The 16,649-nt window shown below is 44.8% G+C and overlaps 1 protein-coding gene across 3 annotated transcripts in view; it reads left to right on the forward strand.

Annotated features, from left to right (window-relative positions):
* Positions 1 to 16,649, forward strand: part of EML6 (EMAP like 6) — a 403,044-nt gene that overhangs the window by 185,468 nt on the left and 200,927 nt on the right. For 2 of the 3 annotated variants that reach the window (XM_005308049.5, XM_065590765.1), the window contains exons 3-5: positions 667 to 826; positions 7,491 to 7,589; positions 15,960 to 16,028. In XM_005308049.5, coding sequence (XP_005308106.2) covers positions 667 to 826; positions 7,491 to 7,589; positions 15,960 to 16,028 — 328 coding nt within the window. Of the gene's footprint in view, positions 1 to 666; positions 827 to 7,490; positions 7,590 to 15,959; positions 16,029 to 16,649 lie in introns of those variants that run through there. The other variant, XM_065590766.1, reaches the window with a different exon arrangement.

Here is a 16,649-nt window from a genome sequence, read left to right on the forward strand (position 1 = left end):
CTTGAATATCAGAGAAAAGAAGGTAAAATATATAGGTACAGGAAATTTCAGCTTTCCTGAGGATGTAGTAACTAAAAATATATCCATAAACACATGCAATTCCTTATCTCAGAGGTAGAAGCAGTAGTTTGACTCCCCATCCCCTCTGAGGTTTTGATTCTTTAAAAAATGTATAATGATGATGATGAAGGCCTTCCTATAATTTAAATTAATTGTGAAAAATATATTTTACTCAGCTGCTGGCCTACTTTTTTTTTTAATTTGAACTGAAATTTGCATACTAATTTCTAAAACCATGGAAAGACAAAGAGAGGCCCATGAAAGAAACAGGCCTATCAGATAAACAAAACTATTTAAAATACAATAGTTTATATTTTTGTTGACAATACACTAGCTAAAATCTGACTGTGTGCTGAATTGTACTTTATTGATCGTCTTAATCTGTCTCAGCTGAACATACTGTTTAAATTTAGCAAGCTAAATTAAGATGGAAACAATTTGAAATACATTTATCTAGAGATTGTTGCTATCAAGGTTTTGATATGTTAAAGGAGTTGGGATTTTTGAAAACTGAAAAAAATCAATATTTGTTCTCATCTTTGATTACTCTACAATGTTGTGCTGAACTAGAGAATGAAGTGTGGTTTGAACTATATTCTTTTCTAGCCTGGCTGTACACCCAGATAAAACCTTAGTTGCTACAGGACAGGTTGGGAAGGACCCTTACATTTGCATCTGGAATTCCTACAGTGTACTGACTCTTTCTGTTCTTAAGGATGCGCATACGCATGGAGTTGCCTGCTTGGCTTTTGATTCAGATGGCCAGGTTTGTATATTTTCAGTTTCTCTTTTTCTTCTATTTAAGTTTACACATAGAAGTAAATTTTTATATATGTAGCCTGCATATAGAATTATAGCATTACATCAGCACTGAATACTAATACAGGATCCAAAATACTGCAAATCTCTCTCTTTTTTAAAAAGAAATGCTTTTGGGGCCAAGACCTCAGCCTAGCACTCCAGGTAGTTGTGTGGGACACTGGGCAGATGGTAGACATAGCCCTCCATGGCCCAAATGCAGCCCTATCTCCTGAAGAGTTAGTACTGGAGGAACTGCATAGTGATTGTTTGGTCTTCAGAACCAGCCAGTGTTCACCTGAGCCTACTGTTCAGAGAGCTTCTACAGTATATTGATATACACTGTGTCCCCCCAGTCTTGTCCCTCCTTGGGCAGCAGAACTGCATTGGTCTCACTGTTAAGGGATTCTCACCAGCTGTAATGCATAGTAAATTTAATTTAATAAAGTGTTTGAAATAGAAAAACTGTATGGCTTTGGAGCTTAGCATTGGAATCCTGCAAAAAACAAACAAACAGAAGATCACTCACAAAAATCTCTGAGAATCAGAGTGTTTTGACCATATGATTAACTAGATATTTTAAGAAAGATGGAAGTCAAATATAAATGGAGAAATGGATTTTTCTTTATTAGTCACAATAAGTAAATTTCTAGAAGAAAAAGTAATGGTAAACCACAAGGACTTTAACATAGTGTCAAAAGAATGCATATTTGTGCTTCAGACAGAGACCTGAGCAAATTATTCCGAACAGTTCATCCCTACAGAAAGATTACCTGTGTAATATTGTACTATCAATGTCTGGAGTATTCCACTGTGTAAATTTTTGTCACACCTTAAAATTCCTACCCTATGTTAGTTTTAAGGACCTTTATGGGTGCCTAAATCCTTCTAGAGGCCATCTGCATTAGAGTACATTTCACCTTGTGCAGTCTTCCCCATTAACTCAAAGTTTAATCCCATCAGAGAGAGAATTGAATTTGCATATTTTTAAAAAATAATCAGTCAGCTATATTTGGTTTGTGTTGCACAATCAGATACACAGATATGCTCCCACTGACATCACTGAGCGTTGGATTGTCTGTATCTGAGGGCAGAATTGGACCATGATGTTTTAAAAGAATAGTCTCATATGGAGCAAAACTACCTTTACTTTTTAATGTAAATTAACATCCTTTCACTCAGTTTAAAATTTAATCTGAAAGGAAGGACACTGCCAGAAGCAACTTCCCTTTAACATATCTTATTTGTAATAGTACATTACTTTAGTCTTAAATTAATAAATGTGAGTGTTAATTTTGCTACCTAGTAACATAGAAAGATTTGTGAAATGGTTAATAGACATGAGAGGAATGAGGAATTTTAGGAAATTTCAAGGGTCACGGGTGTTAAACCAATTCAATGACTAAGTTTTTCCTTCCTTCTCTATAAAGGTAATAACACTCAGTACATATATAGGATTGTAATAATAATAGTTATCACGTAGTGCTTTATATTGCGCAGCATCAACTAATTAACATTATTATAGGTTGCTGCTCCAGATTTAAGCTTGCTTTCTATTTCAAGCCCAATTTTCAACTCTCTTCCCCCAACTTCCTAAAAAAGGAAACCAGTCCCTCTAAAATTTCATACACCATATCTCATCCCCAGTGTACAGTCTTTCTGGGAAGACTGGGAAAAAATGGGGAAGGGAGTTATAATGTTATTGTGTCCCAAAATCTCCTAACTTTCTTGTGTCCTCCTATCTTCAAAATGACTGGGAGACAGATTGTTAAAGGTAGTTTAGTGGTTAAAGATGCAGATAGGCATTTAGTTGGAATTTTAAAAGTGCCTAAGACCACTAAGTGCTTTTGAAAATCCTACTATGTGCCTATCTGAATCTTTAGGCATCTAAATACCGTTCAAATTTTGGCCCCTTACCCTACAGATTCCAAATTTGTTGACCTTGCATAACAGTGTTCTAGACATGCAGTGGGAGCAGGGGTTGGGGTTGAGGTTGGGTTTTAGTGTGGGAATTCCAAAGATATAAAGAATTATTTTTACGAACATGATATAAACTGACCAGATGCTGAGTATAAGCTTTGCAGCTTTAGTTGTGGGGCTGAGCCAGAACTGGAGGGCATGGATTTGAGGGAGAGGAGACCAGGAGGGACATGGAGTCATGGAAACCAGGTACCTGGAGCTTATAGCTGTCAACAGTTCCATTTTGGCCAAGACACTTCTAGGTTCTGAACACCATTGTGGGAAATCTGTGTCCTGTTCTGGGACTAGACAGATTCCGCCTACATATGTATTACTCACTTCCTTCAAATGCACTCCTCATCCTTATACACTGAATGCATTTTAAAATTGAAAAACCAGTAAATATCTTGGGCTGAAAAGGGAGAATAAGGTTGTCTATGTGTTCATAGAATCATAGAATATTAGGGTTAGAAGAGACCTCAGGAGGTCATCTAGTCCAATCCCCTGCTCAAAGCAGGACCAACACCAACTAAATCATCCCAGCCAAGGCTTTGTCAAGCCAGGCCTTAAAAACCTCCAAGGATGGAGATTCCACCACCTCCCTAGGTAACCCATTCCAGTGCTTCATCCGCCCCCCCCCCCCCAGTGAAATAGTGTTTCCTAATATCCAACGTAGACCTCCCCCGCTGCAACTTAAGACCATTGTTTCTTATTCTGTCTTCTGCCACCACCGAGAACAGCCTAGCTCTATCCTCTTTGGAACCCCCCTTCAGGTAGTTGAAGGCTGCTATCAAATCCCCCCTCATTCTTCTCTTCTACAGACTAAATAAGCCCAGTTCCCTCAGCCTCTCTTCGTAAGCCATGTGCTCCAGCCCCCTAATCATTTCTGTTGCCCTCTACTGGACTCTCTCCAATTTGTCCACAGTAATTTGGTATTACTATACTTTATCATCGGTAAAACATACAAAAACATCTGCAGTTTAAATCAGGAAATATTTTATGTACACATTTTTATTTATGTATACTTAATAAGATGCCGAGTTTCAGAGACAAATATATTTAGTTAGGCTTGGGAGAATTTGGGTTTTTTATAATTTTGATGGATAATAATTTTTTTTAAGTATTTTTATACTTTTATTTATTTTCACATTTGCACAAAATTATGGGTTTTAAGCAATTTTTTTTATTTTTATGGAGATACATTTTCACAGTTGTGAGAAATAATGGGGAAAGACAGATAATTATTTAATTACAATAATCATTGAGATTCAAACAGTTCAAGTGTTATAACCATTAAAACACAACATGTCATCATCATGTCAAAATATACAAAGAAAGTATGCTTAGATCACACTCTAATAGGTTCTCAAGTACTGTTTTTCTTATTTTTCCTATCTGAAAATTCCAATGATTATTGGTGGATATATTTTTCATCAGTTTTTGGGTGGTGAACAGTGAAATCAACGTTTATAGACATTTACAGATAAAAATCTAATCCTTCCCAGCCTGTATTTAGTATAAACTTGCTATTCAAATTTTTTATAATTAAAAACTAAAGTAAAATACATCCTGAATATCCAGCACACCAGTCTGAGCTGCTGCCACTTAAGAATTTTTTCCTGTTTGATTGAAAAAATGTTACTTCCTTTATCAGATTTTATGGCCTAGATAGTTTACAAATTTTTAAAGAAAAGAGCGGTCAATTTGCATATAGATGAAGATATGTTTTGTTGAAGCTACATTTTTTATATTTTGCATCTTCAGAATTTTTTCATAGCTACCGTAAAATTAATGAGGAAACAATTTACTTGAATCAGGAACTAACTATGACCCATATTACAAGCTGTTCTGCGCTGAAGTCAGTAGGCTTCTCAAAAGTGCTGGGTTCTACCTGAAATGGAACAGCCTGGGGGAAAGGGGTGGGGACGGAGCTAAGAGGAAGGGGCAGGATGGGGGCAGGGCTGTCGGGGAAGGGCCAGGGGGAGGCCTCAGGGGTTCAATTCCCAGTAATTAGAAAGTTGGCAACCCTAAATGTGCGCTACAATTGACCATTTTTGTGTTTCAAGTAATAGGACTGCCAAAAAGTTATTTTAGACACTTTTTCTTTCTTTACACTTAATTCCAAAATAAATTAGTTTTATTTTTGTTACTAAGAGTATAAAGATGTTAAAATTGAGTTCAGCCTTTGTGCCACAATTTTATATAAGCAGCTGGAGTTCCTACCCTGCTGCTAATAAAACATATAGTGCAGGGGTAGGCAACCTATGGCACGTGCGCTGATTTTCAGTGGCACTCACACTGCCCGGGTCCTGGCTACTGGTCCGGGGGGCTCTGCATTTTAATTTAATTTTAAAAGAAGATTCTTAAACATTTTAAAAACCTTATTTACTTTACATACAACCATAGTTTAGTTATATATTATAGACTTATAGAAAGAGACCTTCTAAAAATGTTAAAATGTATTACTGGCATGTGGAACCTTAAATTGGAGTGAATAAATGAAGACTCGGCACACCACTTCTGAAAGGTTGCCGACCCCTGATATAGTGTATGCATAGTCCAAATTTAACCCCTTTCTGGTAATTCAGATAACGCTAACATAAATCTCAAACTATTCTTTATCCCCAAATTGCATGTTCCTAGGCTTTTCCTGAAGAACTGCCTTATCCCAGAGTTTCATACCCTCTTCATTGAAGGGATGCTTCAATTCCTTTTATCTTGGTTGGGATTTAATTCTTCTTAGCGTATGTGCAATGTGCCTCAGGTGGCACGTGACTAGGGCTAGTCTACGCTACGGGGGGGGGGGGTCGACCTAAGATACGCAACTTCAGCTACGCGAATAGCGTAGCTGAAATTGCGTATTTTAGGTCGACTTACCTGGCTGTGAGGACCACGGCGAGTCGACCGCTGCCGCTCCCCCGCCGACTCCACTTCCGCCTCTTGCTGCGGTGGAGTTCCGGAGTCGACGGCAGAGCGATCAGGGATCGATTTTATCGCGTCTACACTAGACGCGATAAATCGATCCCCGATAGATCGATCGCTATCCGCTGATCCGGCAGGTAGTGAAGACGTGCCCTAGGATTCATCACTGAATTTGGCCACTGGTTGGATCATTAGTATCCCTAGCTTGGGCTAGGTACTGACTGGGATTGTGACATGAACACTGATCCATGGCCCCTGGGATTTAATTTAATCCACCTGTTGCTATAATTGAGTAGTGATTCAGCATCATCACACATTGTTACTCTCTCAACATACACACACACATACGAGAAATTACAGTAAGTCAGATTTACTTATTTGCAAGTTCATTACTCTGCACAAACCAGGAAAAATATAGATGCATTTGGCAGCCAGCAGAGGAAAATAATTTTAGTTGTTCACCAGAACTATTCCCTATTGCTTTGGGCATGCACTATTCCCTAGATAGGACCAGTGATACTAAGAGATGACACGTGGTGTGTCACATCCCAAGAAGCCAAAGGTAGAGATGCATTTCAGTGTTGTTAAATAAAAGAATGGTGACTATAAAGTGCTTAGGTGCATTTTTGTTTACTTTTCTGAATCCAGGAATTTCTTTCATTTTCTGGGATCTATAGTTGGGGAGAAAACAGGACAGGGAGGGTTTGAGGGGGATGCACATGGTCACCTCCCACAAGGCCTATGAGTAATCTACCATTAAGTTATAGCAATATGAAGCTATATTAACTTTGCCTTATTGTCCTCCATGCCATGAAATGCCTTCTGATGAAGCATAGAGGACAATTCCTGGCTCAGTGTTCCCTGATTGTGTGGAGAGGATAGCCAAGCATGGAGGCACATGGCCTTGTATTTCTGCAAATCCCCATGAGTTGGTGCCTTTTTTTGCTCTTTTGCCTGGTATAGCAGTACCGGTGATATCAACAGTGGGAAATGTGAAGAAAATAATCTTTTGCAGACAAGGTACTTGCCACTAATAGAGACAGGATACTGAACCAGATGAACCACTGGTGTTATACAACAGGACAATTTTTATGTTCCTGCATCCTCCTAAGGATCTGTGAAATTAGACAAAATTTGAAGAGACTTAGATGTTAATTTATATCTTAAACATCTCTTCTTCATCCTGTTTGTTTATAGCCATAGCCTCGACAAAAAGGGATTCTTGTTTCTTAGGAGAGGGGAGTTCATTTATTTGTATTAAGCTTTTAAAATAACTAGTTATGCATTCTTTCAAAAACAAAATTGAAAATTAAAGGGTAAATTACAGTTATAAAATGCTACTAGAAAAGTCCACAAAAATGAGCACCATAAACATAATGAAATGTGGTGGTGTGGGTGGTGGGAGAGGAGTGTTTTAATCCCCCATTTACTTTTAATAACAGTTCAGTAAGATGTGAATGCCAGATTGTTGTGTTACTGAAGCAAGCTCTTCAGATCTTCTGATGAATTTAACCTATGTTTGGTACACTTAAAAGTCAAGTCATTAATGTCAAGCTTCTAGAAAAGACTAGAATTTTTGGCATGTTCTAATATTAAACAAATATTTAACATGGATATCTTGATGGTATCTTTAGCAATTTAGTTTTAATTTGAGTCATATTTGGAGAAATCCTTCTGTACACATACAATGCTTACTTGAAAGACTTATTTTGGGCTGATCTTCAATTAACTAGATTATTTTTTTTCCTTAGTGTTTAGCCTCAGTGGGACTGGATGCCAAAAATACAGTATGTATTTGGGATTGGAAGAAAGGAAAACTACTAGCAACAGCTACTGGCCATTCAGATAGGGTAATCATATAGAAGGAATTATCTGAATTTTGTCCGGAGCATTTCTCGATAACATGTAACATTTTTGTTTCTATATTGTATTATTTTTTCATTAGGTTAGTCCACAGAAAGGTCCATCAGGTGGATCTGAGTGGAGAATATTGCCCAAAGCTGGGAAATGTCAAAGCGATTTCACCACCAGTCAAAAAAACACACACATAAACATACACATATATGAAGATAAATTAATCTTTTCATTGTGCATATATATTTTACTATGCATGGTATATCTGTGAATATTTCACATGATAGAATATACATAAATAGTGGCAGCAAAACAAAACAATACTGTGTTTGTGAGTTGGGTGAATTCAGTGCTTCACTGTTGTGTACTATATTTCTAACACATCAAGATTAATATTTTTATTCGCTTTTCAAAATTACTTTTTTAGGGTCCGATGCAACTCCCATTGATGTCTGTGGAAGTTTTGCTACTGACTTCAATGGGAGCCATTTCAGGCTCTGTTTCTCTAAGCCAGGGGCAGGCAAACTTTGTGGCCTGAGGGCCGCATCGGGTTTCATAAATTGTATGGAGGGCTGGTTAGGGGAGGGGGTCGTGGCCCGGCCCCCACCTCCTATCTGCCCCCCCCCGGACTCCTGCCCCATCCAACCCCCCCTGTTCTCCGATGGCACCTCTGGGACCCCTGCCCCATCCACACACCCCCGCTCCCTATCCCCTGACTGCCCCTGGGCCCCCACTGCCCCATCCAACCCCTCCTCTCATTCCTGAAGCCCCCCCCCGGGACCCCTGCCCCATCCAACCCCTCCTCTCATTCCTGAAGGCCCCCCTGGGACTCCTGCCCCATCCAACCACCCCTTCTTCCTGTCCCCTGACTGCCCCCGGAACCCCTGCCCCTGACTGCCCCCTGCTGCCCCATCCAACACCCCCATGCTTCCTGACTGCCCCCTGGACCCCTGTCCCCATTCAACCCCATTTCCCCCCCGACCACCATCCACACCCCCACCCCCTGACCACCACCCCGAACTCCCCTGCCCTCTATCCAACCCCCCTGCTCCCTCCCCCCTTACCGCACTGCCTGGAGCACCAGTGGCTGGCAGCGCTACAGCCGCGCCACCTGGCTGGAGCCGGGCCATGCTGCCGCTGCTGCCGCCACCTAGGGTGACCAGATGTCCCGATAAAATCAGGACCGTCCCCATATCTCGGTGATTGTCCTGTGTCCCGACTGATCTTGTCCCGATATCCGTCAGCACTGTGTTTTTGTTTTTTTTTTTGCTCAGCCGGCAGGACCCGGTTGTTTTTTTGCTGGCGGGCACCACCCCCATGTGTGCCGATATTTTCTTCCCCTCATCTGGTCACCCTACCGCCGCCACCACGCAGCACAGAGCACTGGGTCAGGCCGGGATCTGCAGCTGCGCTGCCCCAGAAGCTCACAGCCCTGCCACCCAGAGCATTGCACCGGCGGCAGAGTGAGTGAGTTGAGTGAGGCGAGGGGGAACAGTGGGGGAGGGGCCGGTGGTGAGCCTCTTGGGCCAAGAGCTCAGGGGCTGGGCAGGACAGTCCCGCGGGCAGGATTTGGCCCACGGGGTGTAGTTTGCCCATCCCTGCTCTAAGCCATGATTGAAGTGTTTCAAGGCTTAGCCCTTCAAGCCCTCCCCACAGCGAAAGCAAAAGGGTGTTCAGCAGGGGATTGTCTAATCTGATCCTAAATTCTAGTGGTTGAATGTTTTTGTTCTTCTTCGAGATGTGTTGCTCATGTCCATTCAACTTAGGTGTGTGTGCTCGTCACATGCACCAATGCCGGAAGCTTTTCCCTCAGCAGTATCTGTAGGGGACTGGCTCTGGCGCCACCTGGAGTGTCGCGTGCATGCTGTGGTATACAGGGTGCCACCAGTTCCCCTCAACCTCAGTTCCTTCTTGCCGCCAGTGACAGTGCTGGAACTGTTGCTGCTTCAGCTCATGCTGTTGCTGTTCGTTCGTACAAACTAGTTATCTCTTGTATTATAGTGTATATTAGTTTTCTGTTAGTGTTTGTAAATCCCTTAGCTATAGTTAGAGACTTGGTAAGTCCCGAATGGGACTTTTCCTTGGGACGGAGCATGCCCCGGTCCCCAGGCTTTGATCTCTGCAAATGGCCTATGCCAACTGGTGAACCACACAGCTGTTGTCTGCGTTGCTTTGGTGAAGGACACATTAGTGAGAAGTGCAAAATTAGCAAGTCCTTCAAGCCAAGGACTAAGAAGGAGCACGATATTTGTTTAAGAGTGCGCCTTATGGAGTCGGCCCTCAACCCAGCACCGGAGCAATGCTCTGACTCAGAGCCGAGTACCATGACCTTGGTACGCAGCGCCCCACTGGGACCATCCACTGGCTGGCACCGGTCCCCATCCCTGGCTCCAACCAAGAAGCTCAAGAAGGTGGGGCGAGGCTGGTCTCCAACCTCCCGCAAGGGAGAGGATAAGACTGGGTGTGAGCAAGGTCCCAGGCTGGGCAACTCTTCACCCATGTTGGGATCTCAGGCCCAAGCTCCGGTGGAGTGATGTAGCCCAACCGGCTCCCGGTCAGCTACCCCGGATAGCGGCAGAGGGCTCTGTCAGCTCCGGGTGCTGTCCATGCCAGAGGCCCTGCAGGTAGCGCAGGAGATCATGTCCCTCCCGGTGCTGCCCACACCGGCTCCTGTGGTTCCCCATTCATGGGGTAAGCCCACGTTTGGACTGCTTTGGTCCCCACCTCAGCAGCACCGTTCCCCGTCATAGGGAATGTCCTGCCAGTGCTCGCCCTCCAGTAGCCGCCACGCATCTGACTGCGAAAGGCAGACGCAGCGCAGCCCCATTCGGTCCCTGGACTTTGGCCTCGGGCAGAGAGGCTTGAGGCACAGCTCGGTGGCCATTGGGTGCAGACCCTTGGAGGGACTTGCCCACTGGCAGAAGTACCGGTCTCGGCACCCGGTATCTCTGAGACTGCGGTACCACTCCAGGGACCCGTCGATGGATCAATGTTACCATTCCTCAGACCGTTGCCGATCCCCTAGGAGGGCATCACCGCGTGCGGGTGCTTCCCGGCACCAGGCCTGTTCTGACTCCGGGTCCTGTTCCTCATACCGGTACCGCTCGTCAAGTGCAGGACGTAGATCACCGACTCCAAGCCGTTGCGGATCTGTCGAGCGCCACCGATCCCTAAGATCCCACTCCACATCAGACTTCAGACGGAGTAACCGGCACTGGTTGCGACAGAGCCACCGTTCCACTCCGTCCTGGTCACCTGGGAGCAACCGCTCAGGATCTAGCCCTGGTTCAGAGAAAGGTTCCCTGACAGTGAAACAAGCTCCGGTACCAGCGATACCAGCTACATTGTTGGCACTGAAACCGGCCCCGGGGCCTCAAGCACAGTGGCCGGCGCCGTGGTACCCATGGAACCCGTGGGTTCACCAGCCCTCCCAGGCTGCCCGCTCGGTGTCCGGAGCCTTGGAGAGTCCAGCTGCCTCTCTCTACCACCCTCCTCTGGTGCACGAAACCTCGGGTGCGAGGACCCTGTAGGTCCAAGAGGGAGCAGGGGAAGAAGCCACTGGGCCACCAATGGTTGTGGAGGACCCTACAGCACTGTCATCTTCCTTGTCGTCGCAAGCAAGGCGGTAACGGGGCCCCCTCCCCCGGTTCCTCCGAATGATGCTAAAGCGCACCAGGAACTAAAGAGGGTCGCTGCCAACCAGAGTCTTCAGGCAGAGGAGCTAGAGGAGCCTTCAGAATCTCTCTTCAATGTCCTCTGCTCCACAGCACCAGCCAGGGTGGCTCTGCTTATTCATGATGGGGTCTCTAAGATCACTAATGCCCTGTGGCAAACTCCCTTCTCCTTGCTACCCATCTCCAAGAGGGCTGAGTGCAAGTACTTTGTGACATCCAAAGGCCACGAGTACCTGTACACCCACCCTGCTCCCAACTTCCTAGTGATAGCAGCTGTTAACCACAGGGAGTGACAAGGTCAACCCAGGGCTACCCCTAAGAACACAGACTCCAAGAGAAATGCTTGGCCTGTATGTTCCTGGCCCTGCCCACAAGTGGTTTAAGCTGCAGCAGCCTGAGGGCCAGGGGAGCCACCCTCACCAGGAGTCTCCCCATAAGAAATCCAGAGGCTACAAGAGGCGTCCTAGCCAACAGCCTTCGCAGGCCTCTCAGTCGAGCTCAACCCGCAATAAGTAGGTGGGCAAGTGCTCATTTTGAGGGTACGCCCAAGGGCGATCTACTGGTCTGTTCCCAGGATCCTCCCTCCCCTATTTTTTCCAACCACCTTTCTCCTTTCTTCTGTGCATGAGCATCTATAACATCGGACTGATGGATCCTCAGTACGGTGGCGTGGGGTTACACCCTTCAGTTACTTTCTACCCCTGCTTCCCACCTCCCCTCCCCATCCCTCTTCAGGGACCCTTCTCACTAGAGTCTCCTCACGCAGGAGATAGAGGAGTTACTGCAGCTATGTGCAGTGGAGGTCATTCCTCCAGAGTACAGGAACAAGGGGTTCTATTCCTGCTACTTTTTAATCCCAAATGCCAAGGGTGGTCTACGACCTATCCTGGACCCGTGAGACTTGAACCACTTCCTAGCGAAGCTGAAGTTCCGCATGGTCTCCCTGCTTCCATCATCCCTTCCCTGAATCCGGGAGACTGGTACACTGCCCTTGATCTGAAAGATGCTTACTTTCACATCGCCATCTTCGAGGGACACAGACGCTTCCTCCAGTTTATGGTAGGTCCCAACCACTATCAGTTTGTGGTCCTCCCATTTGATCTAGCGACAGCACTATGGGTATTTACCAAGTGCATGTTGGTGTTGGCTGCTTACCTCAGACATTGGGGTATCCTGATCTACCTGTACCTCAATGATTGCCTGATCAAGGGCAGCTCCAGGTCCCAGGTCCAAAGACATGTCACGATGCTGTTAGCCACCTGCCGTTGCCTCGGCCTGTTGGTAAATGACAAAAAATCCATGTTAGTTCTGGTACAGAGTATAGAGTTCATCGGAGCGGTGCTCGACTCGACCTGCGCCAGGGCATTCCTGCCACTGGAGAGATTCTGGGCACTGACAGACCTCATCGCGGAAGTCTCCGCATTTCCCCTAACCATAGCCAGAGTTTGCCTGCGCCTACTAGGTCACATGGCAGTGAGTTGGTTTTGGACGCCTCAGACCTTGGCTGGGGGGCGCACCTCGGCACCCTCCAGACCCAAGGTATGTGGTCCCCAGTGGAAACAATGCTACATATAAACGTCAAAGAACTCAGGGTGGTGCACAGTGCGTGCATGGTCTTCCTACCTCACCTGTTGGGCAAAGTGGTCAGAGTCCTGATGGACAACACACCCTCAATGTTCTGCATAAACAGACCGGGGAAGTGTGATCCTCAGCACTCTGCCAAGAAGCATTCCGTGTTTGGGACGTTGCATCGACATGGAATCCACCTAGAAGTGTGTCACCTTCCGGTGCCAAGAACATGCTAGCAGATCACCTAAGCAAGGACTTCTCCTCTCACCACGAGTGGGTGCTCCACCCAGAGGTAGCCGACATGATCTTCCAGAGGTGGGGAGCTCCCCAAGTGGATTTGTTTGCCACTAGCAGAACAGGAGGTGCCACAGGTTTTGCTCCAGACGGGGTCTGGGAAAGGGCTCCCTCCCTGATGCCTTCCTCCTGCTGTGGGCAGAAAGCCTGATGTACGTGTTCCCTCTGATTCCACTCATCAGCAAAGTCCTAGCAAAAATCAAGAGAGATAAGGCACAGGTTACCATGATCGCCCCAGCATGGCCTCGCCAGCACTGGTTCGGGATGCTATCGAGCCTGTTGGAGATCCCTCATGCCCGCTGCCGAACCAACCGGACCTGCTGTCACAGGATCATGGTTGACTCTTGCACCCCAACCTCTCGTCCCTCCACCTCATGGCTTGAATGTTGCGTGGCTGAACCCTGAGGAACAGGTCTGTTTGGAAGGGATCCAGAAGGTCCTCCTTGAGAGCAGGAAGCCCTCAACCAGACAGACCTACCTGGCAAAGTGGATGAGGGTCTCCCGCAGGAGGGCCAAATGGGGCATCTCCCCTTTGCATTCTTCGGTGCAGTCAATCTTAAACTACCTGCTTCATTTAAGGAACCAGGGCCTGGCACACTCCTCTGTCAGGGTGCATCTGGCGGCCATTTCCACCTTTCATCCGCCTATCCAGGGGCAGATGGTGTTCTCCCATGACATGATGGTGAGGTTCCTCAGAGGACTCAAGAGACTTTTTCCTCAAGTTTGGTCCCCAGTCCCTCAGTGGGATCTCAACTTGGTTCTGTCCAGGTCTTCTACCCTAAGTCCCATGAGACTAGTGAAGAGAGGTGCCTTCAAGCTTTGGATGTAAGAAGGGCCCTGGCTTGCTACCTAGATCGGACAAAGCCTTTCTGTAAGTTGACTCAGCTTTTCATCTCTACAACAGATAGGATGAAGGGCCTCCCAGTGTCCATGCAGAGGATTTCTAACTGGATCACTTCTTGCATTCAGACCTGCTGTGAGTTGGTGGGAGTCCCTCAGCCGCCACTCGACCAGAGCGCAGGCATCTTCGGTGGCCTTCCTGGCACATTTCGAGATGTGAAGTGGTTCTCGGTGCACACATTCACAGCCCACTACGCCATCACTCAGCAGGACAGAGATGATGCTGGGTTCGGCAGAGTGGTGTTGCAATCTACACGTCCATGAACTCCTACCCACCTCTGAGGGGTACTGCTTGGAAGTCACCTAAGTTGAATGCACATGAGCAAGCACTCAAAGAAGAAAAGACAGTTACCTTTTCCGTAACTGGTGTTCTTCAAGATTTGTTACTCATGTCCATTCCTTCCCCACTGTCAGAGTTTCTGGCAAGAAGGAACTGAGGGTGGGGGGAACCAGCAGTGCCCTATATACCATGGCATGTTCAAGCCACTCCAGGGGGTGCCATAGCCGGTCCCCTACAGATAGTGCTGAGGGAAAAACGTCTGGCACCGGTGCATATGGTGAGCACACACACCTAAGTTGAATGGACATGAGCAACACATCTCGAAGAACACCAGTTATGGAAAAGGTAACTGTCTTTTCTAGTGTGAGGGGGTCATAAGGCATTGCTGCAGTCTGTCATTTACATATTTTAAGAAGTATAATACTTAGAAAATACTTCAAAATCACAACTTTCTATAAAGAAGAGTTACACTTTATATTTTGAAAGACAGTGTTGTTTATTATACTAAATGACTGGTTGCATATTTAATATGATAAAATACTTATTAGCTGACTGGAGTAGCTACTGTGCTTTAAATCAAAATGGAGAAATTAGGCAAGGGTGTATGTGTGTGTGTGTGTGTATATATATATATATATATATATATATATATATATATATATATATATAGTAAATGAAACAATGAATTCACACTACTGTGGCTCTTTTGGGTAATGTTGATTGCTAATTTGGCTCCTGAACCTCTGAGGTCTGAATATCACTAGTCTACATTTTAAAAAGAAACTAGTGATTTGGGTGCCTCAATTTTTGGGTACTCAAATTGAGACACCTTAAATTTCAGAGGTTGGCTGCTCAGTGTTTTCTGAAAATCAGGCCCCTGTAAAGTGTCTGAATATGGAGACCCAAAAACTGCAGCACTCTTGAAAGTTTGGACCATAGTATAAACTCTTCATTTTCAAGCTTTATACAATATGTCCCTGAGGGACTGATTGTGCAGTCATTACTTAGACTAAGTTCTCATTGACCTCAACAGGAGTTTGTTCTGAGTAAAAAATGTGGGATCTAGTCCTTAATTTTGAAATATGCTTACATTGTATTATAGACAAAAATATATATTGCTTGCGAAAATGACGAATGTAATTTTATTATGTAAATTTATTTCTGTGTATATTACCACTTTAGCTGCATTACAAAAGGTGGCATATTGAGTTAATATCACCTAACCTGACCTGGGTACACCTTTTCCCATAGGTAATGAGTGAAGATGAGTAATGGTCTCTCCTCTTAACTTTTGGGGGACATTAGCTCACATCACACAACCTGCACTTTATTTTCCCCAGTTTGGCAAAGTAAATGTTCTCTGTTCAAGAGTTTCTTGGGACTAGAATAGGTGGTTTGTTGCAAGTTATGAATAAGGTCTGCTGGCTGAGCTGTGTGCGGAAGCCTGCAAGCACATGTCTGCATTATCTCTCAGTCTAGCTATAGTTATACTTGTCATTCATGTCAAACAGCATTACATTCACCTAAAGATTATGCTATTAATTTAATCAAATACTGAGCGATGGAACTGCATTTAAAAATGTGCAAAAGCAAATTAAATATATGGCAGATTCAACTGGTTTATAATTCAAATTAAATATTTTTAACAGATTTTTGATATTTCCTGGGATCCATATCAGCCAAACAGAATGGTTAGCTGTGGAGTGAAACATATAAAGGTAAATTGGTTTTGTTGCTTTTATATTTTCATTTCTTAAAGTTTATAAAGTCATCTGATGTCTTGAACTGCTTGCCATCTTTTCTTTCAGTAGGCGGCTTCCTGCCACCCCCAAACCCCATGAACACTATCTAGATTTCTAGGTTTGCAGCCAATTCAACATGATGAGGCAGATTTTCAGAAATACGAAGTGACTGCAGTGCAGGACAGCTTAACAAGCAAAGTATAAACATTTAATGTCTTAATATTTACCAATACTCACTCCCATTTTTGGCTTCTGCCCTCTCTATTCCACCAAACTGCTCATCAAGGTCTTCAGTTATCTCTTCCTAGTTAAGTCTCAATTAGGCATCACTGAAAAGGTCTGAAAGGATTGATGGAGCCCTGCTTCACTTATTCAAGCTAAGAAAATTGCAGAACCATGGATCACTTGATTACCTGTTCTGTTCATGCCCTCTGAAGTACCTGACATTGGCCATTGTTGGAAGACAGGATACTGGGCTAGATGGGCTAAATCAGGACATTGGTCTGACCCAGTATGGCCATTCTTGTGTTATGTTCTTATGAATGAGATAGGGATCCTAACTGCTCAGCCACAGTCTGGACAGAGACTACAAAGAAG

Source organism: Chrysemys picta, chromosome 3, assembly GCF_011386835.1.
Source record: "Chrysemys picta bellii isolate R12L10 chromosome 3, ASM1138683v2, whole genome shotgun sequence".
Taxonomy (NCBI): Eukaryota; Metazoa; Chordata; order Testudines; family Emydidae; genus Chrysemys; species Chrysemys picta.